The sequence below is a fragment of the Carassius auratus genome, unplaced genomic scaffold (genome assembly GCF_003368295.1).
Source record: "Carassius auratus strain Wakin unplaced genomic scaffold, ASM336829v1 scaf_tig00022482, whole genome shotgun sequence".
In the NCBI taxonomy this organism is placed as follows: domain Eukaryota; kingdom Metazoa; phylum Chordata; class Actinopteri; order Cypriniformes; family Cyprinidae; genus Carassius; species Carassius auratus.
Genome location: NW_020525189.1, coordinates 4718 through 17916, shown reverse-complemented (window position 1 = coordinate 17916; position 13199 = coordinate 4718). Strand labels below are relative to the sequence as shown.

Sequence of the window (13199 nt, the reverse complement as noted above, 5' to 3'; positions counted from 1 at the left end):
TATATATATATAATTCTTTTTATTTTATTTTGCATATAAAGATAAAGATAGGGTTTTACATACATCTCAGATTTTCTTCTGGAAATTCTATAGACGTGACCTCGTTTTCAGTACATCACATAAAGAATTTAAAAAAGAATAATAATAATAACCTCTTAAAAAACATTTTAACTAATATGATCTAATTAATATTATACATAATTATGAATATTAACCATCTATATTTTAGGGAGGTTTATACATAACAACACAGATGGCAGATGTGATTGTACAGCTCTCATTATTCCTTTGATGCTCGACATTTACTTGCACGTGTACAGTATATGTGGGTTTGCTCACAAGCTCAGTGTGACTGTAATAATTTAATTATGACATAAAAGACCCAGCACAGCACACTTTGCCCTCATTGTACAGTGGGAAGCAGCAGTAATAGCTGGCCTGCACTCTGATAAGCAGCAAAGCAGTGACTGGGGTGTCATGAACCATAGGTCTGATGTCCTCCCACATGATTCTCTGAGAAGAGCTACTTGACTAAATTAAACAAACCATTAAGGAAGAGCTCATTAGTACATTTACTACTTTTACACATACAGTATCTAATGTACAGTCATGTGTAAAGTGTCAATATGTCTTTGTTCAACATTTTATGTTCTTGATCACAAAAATGGTTATTATACTGAACTAAAACCATTAAAAAAGTTTTTATTATTCTAAATAAAATGTTTAAACTTTTTAAATCCACCTATAGTTGCAAATTTTTTTTATTATCTAGTTAAGTTCAGTTCATATAGCTTAACTTGATATAAAATAAAACTGAAATAAAACTAATAAAAACTTTATAAACATTTAAAATAATAATAATAATAATATAATTATGACACACAATGAAGTTGCTATTCTATTTTACTAAAAATACTACTATACTAGCAATAAAAACTCTCAAAATACTATAGTAAAAACTATAAAATGATCTAAATAATACTAAAATAACACCAATCATAATCACGGACATTAAGCTGTAAAAACAAACTGCCAGATTTTACATTATTTAACAGTAATATCTTACGATAAAATTAATTTAGGAGTTTACAGTGCAATCAATTCAGGTTAAGAATTTATAATATAATATAATACCAAAAGCAAAAACAACAGCAACAAAAATCCTGCAGCACAAAATACACACACGCACACACAAATTTAATTGAAAAAGCCAATAGTATTGGTAATTTTCTGCTGGACATCTGCTAATTTTACGGACATTTCCTTTAACTTTAAAACACAACACAATGCAACACATAATTCAAAACACCTGTAAAAAACAATGCTGAATGCTTTAACATTAACACTCTGGTCCCTACTTGTTAGATTATTTTTCTAAAAGTGTGTTCACTATGACGTTACTATGCAGCTGCCTGTAGTAAACTGTAGAAGTACTATAATACTAAAAATATATTTTAAAGGTTTATACTGTAAATCCATGTCATAATTTTTTACAATGTGCCACCTTGAGAAAGAGAGTGTTTGCACAGTTAAATGACTTCTAGACCCTTTTCTGTCAATGTGGTGACAGAATGACAGCAAAAAGAGCAAAAGGTGTGACCATCAATATAATGAGCATTTAAACGTGTCCCATTAAAGTCCAACAGTTGGAATTCTTCTTGGCTGAGTTACCTTAGAACAGAACAGGCACAACCTCTGATGCAGGAACAGCTCTAGTAATTTCATATTCATTATATAGTCGGACACAAATCAAAGATCCAAGAATGAAACTGTCAGATGATAGCCTATAATTTTATATGTGTAGGACAAAAAAAAATAATGTTCTTGTGGAATATAGAATCCAGACTGAAGCAGTAACCTCTGCAATATGAGACTGCTCTTGATGTGAGTGTCTACATTGTGATTCTTCTGGAAATTAAACAGTCTGATTATTAATGACTGATCAGTGTGACTTCGATCTGCGCACAGCACTAGAGTCCCTCACACATGCTTTGTTCATCCAGGCGTCAAGCTGTCAGAAATAAGTTTAAGGTCCATGCAATGTCTGTGTCCAGGAAATCAACCATATTGTCATTTTTTTGAAAGTGCACAAAGAATTACATTTAGCTTTTTTTTTTTTTTTTTTTTTTTTTTTTTTTATCACAGAGGATAAAGGGCTGTTTTTCCAGTGTTGTTGTGAATATACTGCCATCTACAGAGGTAGACAGTTTATGGTTCAATTACGATTTCAAATTTGTTGCAGAACTTTTGTGGTGTTCTTCACAGACTTTAGACAGTAAAGTAAACTAGTAAACTAACATGTGACCCATAACAGTTCCGGTGCTTTAACCCAGTCTTTAATCTAAGAATAATGCTTATATAGAGCAGGACCATGGCAGTGCTGTTTTAGTATTATAAACTATGTATTAATATTTTGAATTAGCTTTAATTTTTTAGCTTTAATTTTTGTTTCATTTTTGCTAATTTTATTATGTGCTTATGTGTTATGTCATTTTGTTTAATTTTAACTTTCATTTTAAGTTTAATTAACTTTGGTGAATTCTTGGTACTTAATCTTATTTATTTTTTTCACTAACCTGCCAAGACAACATTTTTAATTTTTAGAATTTTTTTTTTCAACATAATATTTTCAACAAAGTATTTCAAATAGCAAAGGTAATTTTAGTTTTACTTAACAATAACAACACTGAACAACAGCAGCAATCATTCATCTGAATCTGAGGAAAAAACTGTTAATTTAACTTCAATCAAAGCTAATAAATTAATTGTACCTCATTGTCCCTCACTTACTCAAATGTGTCACTTAAAATTGCAATGCACATCACTGATTATGATTATTTGATTAGGTAACAATGTAAACATCATAAAGTAACAGTAGCCGAATTATTGTTTATGACAGATCCAATTAGCCTACTGACTTTTTGCATCACCCTACAACTGAAGGACAGTCTAAAATAGTTGTTCCTATAGGTGGCCACTAGATGTCAGTCGTGTCTAAAAAAAACAACAACGAATAAATGAAGGTGAGTGTAGACAAATATATATATATATATATATATATATATATATATATATATATATATATATATATATATATATATATATATATATATATATATATATATATATATATATATCGGAAATGTTTAAAATTAAGGAAAATGAAGTAGACTTTATTTTTATTATTACTACGGTTTGAGCATTTCCCTTGAAATATCTGTTACAACATGTTAAGACTTTTGCAAACTAGATGGAGTTTCTAATCAAATATGTGTATATTAATTACTCTATGACAGCGTGTTTTTGGTGACCGTTCGAGTCAAACCAGGAACTGCCGTCAAGCCGAAGGGCGTGGCTTTAGCAGAGTCTCTCTGTACCTGAGTCTGAGAGCTGGACTTTGACTGGAGAACTTTGAGGAAACGGGAAAAAACTAAAAGACAACTTCACAAGGTTAGTGAGCAATTTAAATGAATACAGTGTTGATGGCGGAGGGAGAAACATCGCACTGGCTTTTATTTTACTAGAACAGTCACACCAAATTGTTAATAAATTAAAATTATAAAACCTGCAGTGTAGCCTATGTATCGTCGTAATACATGGATATAATATAATAAAAAAAAATAGGCCAATTGTATATTAAAACTCTTTCATGTTTTTATATACATCATGTAAAGCTAGCCTATATGTTTTTTGGGAGGGCAAGTCTGCGCAGGTACAGTTATGTGCACGCGCATTCCACTGTCTCCATTGAACGTGTGAGTACACTGTCCACGAAACCTGCTATCCAGGATTTAATAGTGTGGTCTGCCTTAACTTAGTGTTTATTTCGTCTTTAGAAGGGTTAAAAGTTGTCAGTTTCACCCTTTGATCCCTTACGAAAGGAAAATATATTTAGGGTACCAATATATTTCTTAAAATATATTATTTTCCCTTTTTATTTTCTAATATTTTATATATTTGAATACATTTAATAATATATTGATGATACATATATTATATAATATATTGAAAAATATATACAAATGATTGCCGCTTTCAATATATTGCAATATATTGGGAAAAAAATAAATATATATAAGAATATATGCCTAATATATTACATGATTTTTTCCAATATACTGCAATATATTTTTGTTTCATAAAGGATAAACCATAACTGCAAGGCAAAATTTATTTGGCCTGATTTGGGTGAGGAGGATGCAATTATATCATTAAAAGCTAAGCAGTATATAGGTGCATGGGTACTTTATTCCCAAGGGAAAATCAACAAGAACATCAACTCATATAAAACAATATGTGAATAACAGAACACAAGAGCAGATATGTGTTTATCTGTTTTTATTTATTTATTTGCTTCCTGCTCTCAGTAAGGGCATTTTAAACAAAAAAAGCATAGAACTATATTCAGTTTAATTACTTATAAATGTCTAATAAAAAATGTAAGACATATAAAACTAATAAAAATCTGTAGCATCTTTGTTGCTTTAGATTCTAACATTGAATTACTTTTTTTTCTTCCTCCAGGTAAATATATATTTTTTCATATGTAGGACTCTTCCCTTGAGCTGGTCCTGTATTCTCTTTGTGCTCTGTAGCTCGGAGCTGGTGTTAGCTTGAAAAAAAAAAGCCTCTTCAAAAACAAGTGTGACACTGTAACTTTAGCCCTGTGTAATCAAATGATAAGTCACTTACAAGAAGACTTAAAACCAAAACCAAATAAAATGTATTCCTGGCATTCGTGACACATTTAAAATAGTAACATTAAGGGATTATAATTAATCTCACATTATTTAACACCAAGGTTTTGTCATATGCAGACATTGAACAAGACTGTTTCAGTTGTCTGTGCACAGATATAGGTAGATGCTTGCGTAAGTTTAAAAAAAAGGCATGTAGCCTTACTTCTAGGAATTCATTGCCTCAGGCAAACAACACAGCAAGACAGGCCCTAAAAGGGAATACATTCACAGAAACATGCCCTCACATACGTGCATGCATACATTCATAGCGTCTTGCTGTGCCTTTAGATTTTATGTCAGACAGCATCTGAACAATATGACACCACACTGCAAACCAGTCAATACTGTATCAGCTTTGCATTCCAGTAAATACAATCACATGGGTGTGAGAGATATAATTATTTGAGCACAGAAACACAGCCACTTTGAGCAAACAGAGTGTAAACTTTGGTCTAATGGATGCATTGAAGTAGGTAAATGGTATGTGAAGGCTTTTTAAACCTGGTAAAGTTTTAGGTTGTCTTAATAGCTATGCACATTATATGAGTTTAGAGTTTTTAAATGTATTGTATCTATTGATATTCTATATATAGCCTATATAGATATAGTATATGTCAGGCTGAGTTACCTTATTTTTATGTTTAGACCTGACACTAAAACGAAAAGCAGTCATTTTAAAAGCAAAAAAATTAATTTATGCATCACAACATTATAATTTATAGCATGAAACTAGATATTCATGTTGAGATTTGTTAAATGTTACTATTTAACAATTATTAGAGTTTTTAAAGATTAACTTTAATGGAAAATGCCTTAGCACATGCCACACATGTTTCAATTAACTATAAACCCTGTTCTTGTGTTTCCTTACTACCAGATGAGCTGACTGTGTAATGGTGTGTGGATATCTTTGAAGACATGGCGAGTGATGCAAGCACCCTTTCCTGGAAGGTACCCACCCAGGACTGGGATGGGGGCATCAAAAGCCCTGACCTGGGTCCTGTTGGAGATGGCGTTCCTGTAAAAATCATCAAAGTGTGCTTCAGCAGCAGCAACAATCTCAGCAAAAACTTCAAACTGGTCAAATGTGACAGCTCATGGCAGATTAAGGTATACATACACTGCTGTTTTTGAAAGAAGTGTCTTATGTTCATCTAGGCTGCATATATTTTCAAAAATGTATATCATAATGTGAAATATTATTAAAATGTAAAGGAACTCTTGTCAATTTTTATATATTTTAAAATGAGGTTTATTCTTATGATGTCATTACTCCAGTCTTCAATGTCACATAGTCTTTCAGAAATCATTCTAATATGCATTTGGTGCTCATTAAACTTTTTAAAATTATTATCAGTGTCAGCACATTATCAACACAGAAATGACGCTTAATATTTTTGTGTTGAGTTCAAAAGAACATCATTTAAGTGAATCTTTTGTAACATTATTAATGCCCTTTGCTGTCATTTTAAATGCGTCCTTGCTGAATAAAAGTAAAAAATCTTACTGCCCCCAATTATTTGAATGGTAAACTGTATAACTATAAAAACTGATAGTCAGGGTATTTCTAGTTATATTATGCCAGATGTTGGAATACCGTGTCTGAACACTCGTGTTTTGCTTATCCATCAGACAATCATCCAGTCTATTCTGATCAGTGGGCGTTTGGGCCCAAATGTGCAAAACCCAGGATGCTTTGGGCTGAGGCTCAAACACCTCAAATCTGAGGAGCTCCACTGGCTTCATCCAGACCTGACTGTAGGAGAGGTTGAGCAACGCTACGAGAGCCATCACGCCGAGGCCGAATGGAAGTGAGGGAGAATGAAGTGGCCACTCTTTACTCGTATCACCAGTTTGATGGCCATTATTTGACCTTTTAATAAATGTGTGTGTGTGTGTGTTTATTTTCAGATATGATCTTAGGATTCGCTACATTCCCACTGATTTCATGAAGAGGTTAAAAGAGGACAGGACGTTCCTTTTGTATTTCTATCAACAGGTAAGCAAACAGATTTTTCTTCCTGGTTGTAAGTGGTATGTTTTGTAAGTCAGTTCATGTAAATACTGTTACTCTTCCGGCAGGTGCGTTGTGACTACATGCAGCATCATGCTAGCAAAGTTAGCGACGGCATGGCACTTCAGCTGGGCTGTTTGGAGATTAGGTAACAAAAAGCATAGTCCTTTTGCTTTTATTGATATTGTCTGATTATCCAGTGTAACTGCAGGACTTCATGACCAGCAACTGAGTACATATTTCCAATGCTATAAACAGAGTTTTCACAGGACTAAAATGAGCAATGTTTGATCATTAAATAATTCACGTCACTGTTTTTTTACTGTGTACAAAATATTATTGAATTGTGAGGTAATTTCAGAGCACTGCATCACATACATACTGTATATGGTTTGTCTGTCTTTCAGGAGGTTTTATAAAGACATGAATGCCAAAGGTCTAGAGAAAAAGTCCAACTTTGACCTGCTAGAGTAAGTTCATATTTTTCATTTGTACTTAAGTAATTTTAAAAAGGTTTAGTGTTTGCTAATATGGTGCTTTCTTCTTTAGAAAAGATGTTGGTCTGGACCTGTTCTTTCCTAAGGGACTTATTGACAGTATGAAGGTTAGAGTTGTTTTCCACTTTTCTGTGGTGCCATTATTGTATTAAAGGAGAAGTGCACTTCCAGAATGAGAAATGTGCCGATAATTTACTCAACGCCATGTGATCCAAAATGTTCATGTCTTTCTTTCAAAACAGAAATGTACAGTCAAAAAAGAAATGAAGTTCCCTTTCGATACTTCACTCATACTGCGTATGGGGAAAAGCTCCTTTTTTCCTCGATACTGAAGCCTTTTTTCAATAACGCAGTGCAACTGCACTGCCATTGGTTTAATCTGTAAACTTTTTTAAACCAATGACAGCGCTGCGTAGCTGCGCGAGCCTGTGGCGATGCAGCGCGCCAAAGCCCGCCAGAATGGGCGGGGCGAATGGCTATATAAGCAGGCAATCGCCAGAGGAAATCAGATCTTACTCCTTCAGCGACGACTTCACTTCGTTGTATCTCTGCTGAACGCCTTCGCCTGGAACGAGCTCTCGCCGTCGAAGAGGCACCGCAGCGGACCAGCTGAGACCGCCGACCGCCTGCAGCGCCGGCGTACTCGCAGACAGCCGCTCTCAGCGCCGATCTCGGGCCGCCCGCTTCCCGCTTCCGGCCGCTTCTCAGCGATCTCCTGCCGCCATCCGGCGATCCTAAAAGAGCTTTTTCCAGCGGTTTTCACCGCTCTAAAAGAGCGTTTCTAACGCCGTTTTAACGGCGACGGCCATGCCGCGCCACAGCTGTGGCACATGCAGAGCCCCTCTGCATGAGGACGACGGCCATGGTGAGTGTGTTTTCTGCCTGGGTAAACCCCATGCTGAGGCTGCACTCACTGAGACTTCATGCTGCTTTTGTGAAAGCATGAGTCTCGCCTCTCTGCGCTCGCGGATTGCTTTCTTTAATGAAAGTAATCCCGCCCCTCGCGCCCTCCCGTCTTTTTCCTCCCGCGAGCCGGCCAGGAAAAGACACCGGGGAAGAGGGGCCCAGCGCCCGGATTTGGGTGAGCTCACGCCGGCTCAGCGCCCGCGTGCCTCACCCTCTCCAATGAGAGAGCCGTCCCCTGTCCTCTTCTCACGCCCAGAGCAGCGTCCCTCGGCTGAAGCGAGCGACCTCGTCTCTTTTGGCGGATCGGAGGACGAGCCGCTTGACGACTCCATGTCACTCGCGGCTTCTGAAACGGAGGACTGGGCCGGCGATTCTGACCCCGCCCACCTGCCGTCACTGGAGCCCATCGACGCCAGAGCTGGGATGGATGCCGAGCTTCTCCGCATCCTCTCCAAGGCCGTTGAGGAACTCCATTTGGAGTGGGCCCCCCCTGAAGAGCCGACACGCAGTAGGCTGGACGAGTGGTACCTGCCAGGACGCCGCCAGGCCCCCCGCCAGCGACCTGCCCCATTCTTCCCTGAGGTTCATGACGAGCTGACAAAGTCGTGGCGCGCCCCCTACTCGGCCCGCCTACGCACTTCCTCTGCAGCTCTCAGCTCAGTAGATGGCTCTCAGGAGAAGGGCTATGAGCAATTGCCGCCCCTGGATGAGGCCGTGGCTGCTCACCTCTGTCCCCCCGCGGCTGTGGGGTGGAAAAATAAGAGAGCCCTTCCTTCCAAGCCCTGCAGGACGACCTCTGCCATGGCTGGCAGGGCCTACACTTCTGCGGGCCAAGCCGCTTCATCTCTGCACACCATGGCCATATTGCAGGTGTTCCAGGCAAAGCTTCTCCGTTCCCTGGATGAGTCTAGCTCTAGTGAACCTGCTTTCCGTGACCTCCGCAGCGCCACTGATTTGGCTCTGCGCGCCACGAAAGCCACGGCCCAGGCCATCGGATGATCCATGGCCAACCTGGTTGTGCTGGAGCGCCACCTCTGGCTCAACCTAACAGAGATTAAGGAGAGCGACAAAGTGGCCTTTCTCGATGCCCCAGTCTCTCCATGCGGCCTCTTCGGACCAGCGGTAGAAGGGTTTACAGAACACTTCACTGCAGCACAGAAGTCGTCCCAAGCCATGCGACACTTCCTGCCCAAGCGCTCCACCTCTGCCCCGAGTCGCCCCAGGACTGCGCCGACTCAGCACCAGAGCAAACCTGCCCCTTCTACCCCCCAGGCGGCACCCCCTAAGGAGCAGCACCCAGCTCGCCCCACTAGGCGCGCTAAACCGCCTAGACGTCAGGGCCCCCGGCAAAGGATTGTGCTGGACCCGACGCCCTCTAAATCCTCCTGATCGTTGGGGAAGAAAGAGGAAGGGGCAAAGTCCCGCCGCGGCCGGACCACCCCAGAAGCTCTCTCGCCTGTCTGCTGTGCGACCTGGGCCCACTGTTGTTGCGTCCACGCAAAGCGCCGTTGTTATGGCGAACACAATAAATATTTCACATTTTCAAAAAGAGAGCACTTTTCCTCTTCCACACTCGTCAGTGTTCAGGCCCCTGATCAGCGGTCTGCCATCCGACACTATCCAGCCCCTTGTCACGCGGGCCGAGGCCTGGCAGGCCATCCCCGGAGTGTCCAAGTGGGTGTTGGGGATAATAAAACACGGATACTCACTGCAGTTCGCCCGAAGACCCCCGCGTTTTCGCGGAGTGATCCCCACCTCGGTAGAGCCGGACGATGCTCAGGTCCTCCGCACCGAAGTGATGACGCTGTTAAGGAAGGGAGCCATAGAGATAGTTCCTCCCTCAGACAGCGGGTCGGGGTTCTACAGCCGTTATTTCCTTGTCCCCAAGAAAGATGGCGGTCTCAGACCCATCTTAGACCTCAGACACCTGAACCTTTCCCTCATGAAACGGAAGTTCAAGATGTTGACACTGAAGCAGATCCTCACGCAGATTTGCCCCGAGGACTGGTTCTTCTCGCTGGACCTGAAAGATGCTTACTTTCACATCCAGATAGCCCCCCATCACAGACGATTCTTGAGGTTCGCGTTCGAGGGTGTGGCTTACCAATATACAGTCCTTCCCTTTGGGCTGTCTCTAGCTCCCTGCACTTTCACGAAGTGCATGAACGAGGCGCTCTCCCCTCTGAGACAGATGGGAATTCGCATTCTGAACTATCTCGACGACTGGCTCATTCTAGCCCAGTCACGAACCGAGCTAGACCACAACAGATCCATGCTCCTGAGCCACTTACAGTGCCTAGGACTCAGGGTCAATTTCGCCAAGAGCTCACTGCTCCCCAGCCAACGTATTACGTTCCTGGGAGCAGTTTTCGACTCCGTCAATATGAGGGCGGTCATATCACCAGAGCGCGCACTTGTACTTCAGCAGCTCGCGGCCTCTGTCAAGAACAAAGCCTGTTTCCCTCTGAAGTTCTTTCAGAGGATGCTAGGGCTGATGGCTTCCGCCTCCCCAGTTTTACAGCTCGGCCTCCTACGAATGCGGCCCTTGCAGTACTGGCTGAAACTCCGGGTCCCACCTCATGCTTGGCGGCACGGCCGCTTTCGCATCAGGGTCAACCAGGCCTGTCTAGCAGCCCTGGAGCCTTGGATGAACCCTGTTTGGTTCAGTCGTGGAGTACCCCTACAGGCGGTTTCCAGAAGGACGGTACTCTCAACAGATGCGTCCAACCTGGGTTGGGGTGCTCTGTGCGAGGGCAGACCAGCCTTCGGCTCGTGGTCGCACGAAGAAAGCCATCTTCATATCAACTGCCTCGAGATGCTGGCAGTAGAACGAGCCCTTCAATCCTTTCAGGCAATCTTGGAAGGGCGCCACATCCTAGTCCAGTCGGACAGCATGACAGTGGTGTCCTACATAAATCACCAAGGCGGCCTTTCGTCCAGCCGCCTCTGCGCACTGGCAAAGCGCCTCTTGGAATGGGCATTACCCAGGTTGCGATCGCTCAAGGCGACACACATACCTGGCAAGACGAACCTGGGAGCAGACATGCTTTCACGGAGCAATGTCCCCTCGGACGAGTGGATGCTCCATCCCCAGACAGTTCTCAAAATCTGGGAGATTTTCGGGAAGGCAGAGGTCGACCTCTTTGCCTCAGAAAGCAACTCTCATTGCCCAACTTATTTTTCAAAGGAAACAGATGCACTGGCCCACAACTGGCCCAGCCTCCTTCTTTATGCTTTTCCCCCGATCGCTCTGATCCCTCAGGTCATCAGACGAGTCAGGGAAGACAGACACAGAGTCCTCCTAGTGGCCCCACTCTGGAGGACCCAAGTTTGGTCCTCGGAGCTTTTCAGGCTTTCCATGAAAGCCCCATGGCCGATCCCCCTGAGGCGGGACCTCCTCTCTCAGGCGAACAGGACAATCTGGCACCCACAGCCAGAACTCTGGGCTCTGCATGTATGGTCCCTCGATGGGAGCCTCTGAGCCTCCCCGGGGACGTACTACACACCATTGCTCAGGCAAGAGCCCCGTCTACAAGACGCCTCTATGCCCAAAAATGGTCAGTCTTTGTTGACTGGTGCTTAGCACAAAACAAAGACCCTGTTGAGTGTGATGTATCTCCAATACTGTCATTTCTCCAGGAGCGTCTAGAAAAGGGTCTCACCCCTTCCACACTCAAAGTGTACGTAGCAGCCATTGCAGCATTTCATGCTCCTATTGCTGGCCAATCAGTGGGTCGACACAGCCTCATTGTGCGTTTCCTGAGAGGTGCTAGGCGGTTGAAGCCCCCACGCCCTCTTACCGTTCCCACTTGGGACCTTCACACGGTCCTTGGAGCACTCAAAGGACCTCCCTTTGAACCGCTGCGGTCAGCTGACCTTCGGCCCCTAACGCTCAAAACCGCTCTGCTACTTGCTCTAGCATCGGTCAAGCGTGTTGGCGATTTGCAGGCCCTCTCAGTGAGCCCTGCATGCCTTGAGTTTGGGCCCAATGACTCTAAGGTCATTTTAAAACCCAGGCATGGCTACGTACCTAAAGTGCTCTCGACGCCATTCAGAGCACAGGTAATTTCCCTCTCAGCTCTGCCTCCGTTGTCAGGTGAGCGAGAGCTGGATTTACTCTGCCCAGTGAGGGCTTTGAGAATTTACATTGAGCGGTCTCAGCCGTTCAGGCAATCTGACCAGCTTTTTGTCTGCTTTGGTGACCGCACCAAAGGGTCTTCGGTCTCAAAGCAACGCCTCTCGCGTTGGATAGTTGAAGCTATCGCTCTATGTTACTCCTCTATGGGCCTTGAGTGCCCCATAGGAGTTAGAGCCCACTCTACTAGAGGGATGGCCTCTTCATGGGCCTGGTCTAGTGGTGTCTCTATCAAGGACATCTGTGAGGCGGCCGGCTGGTCCTCGCCGTCCACTTTTGTCAGGTTCTATAACTTGGATATCCCGACCTTGCATGCTCGGGTTCTTTCGGTTTGATACGAAGGCCTCTAGCAGACTCTGTCATCATACCACCTCCAGGGAGCTAGCTCCCTCTCAGCAGTGTAGCGTCAAGGGTTCGATGGCTCCGGCCCTCTCACTTATCCTCTGGACCCCAGGGTGTTCAAGTTAAGTCTTGTCGTTCCCTACCGTGGCACGGCGCGGTTGAATTCGTTCCCCATACGCAGTATGAGTGAAGTATCGAAAGGGAACGTACTCGGTTACGAACGTAACCTCGGTTCCCTGAGATACGGAACGAGTACTGCGTTATATGCCGTGCCACGAGGCTGCGGGTTCAGTGACGTCGCTTCAGTCGTATGACCTGATTTCCTCTGGCGATTGCCTGCTTATATAGCCATTCGCCCCGCCCATTCTGGCGGGCTTTGGCGCGCTGCATCGCCACAGGCTCGCGCAGCTACGCAGCGCTGTCATTGGTTTAAAAAAGTTTACAGATTAAACCAATGGCAGTGCAGTTGCACTGCGTTATTGAAAAAAGGCTTCAGTATCGAGGAAAAAAGGAGCTTTTCCCCATACGCAGTACTCGTTCCGTATCTCAGGGAACCGAGTGTAGCA

At 43.0% G+C, this 13199-nt stretch overlaps 1 protein-coding gene across 1 annotated transcript; it reads left to right on the top strand.

Moving 5' to 3' along the window:
- Positions 1–3337: 3337 nt before the first annotated feature.
- On the top strand, positions 3338–7402 carry LOC113077389 (protein-tyrosine kinase 2-beta-like). The gene is made up of 7 exons (XM_026249800.1): positions 3338–3450; positions 5617–5849; positions 6372–6550; positions 6651–6738; positions 6822–6901; positions 7161–7223; positions 7303–7402. The coding sequence occupies exons 2-7, from the start codon at positions 5658–5660 to the stop codon at positions 7400–7402; spliced, it is 702 nt and encodes a 233-aa protein (XP_026105585.1). The 5' UTR covers positions 3338–3450; positions 5617–5657.
- Positions 7403–13199: the final 5797 nt, after the last annotated feature.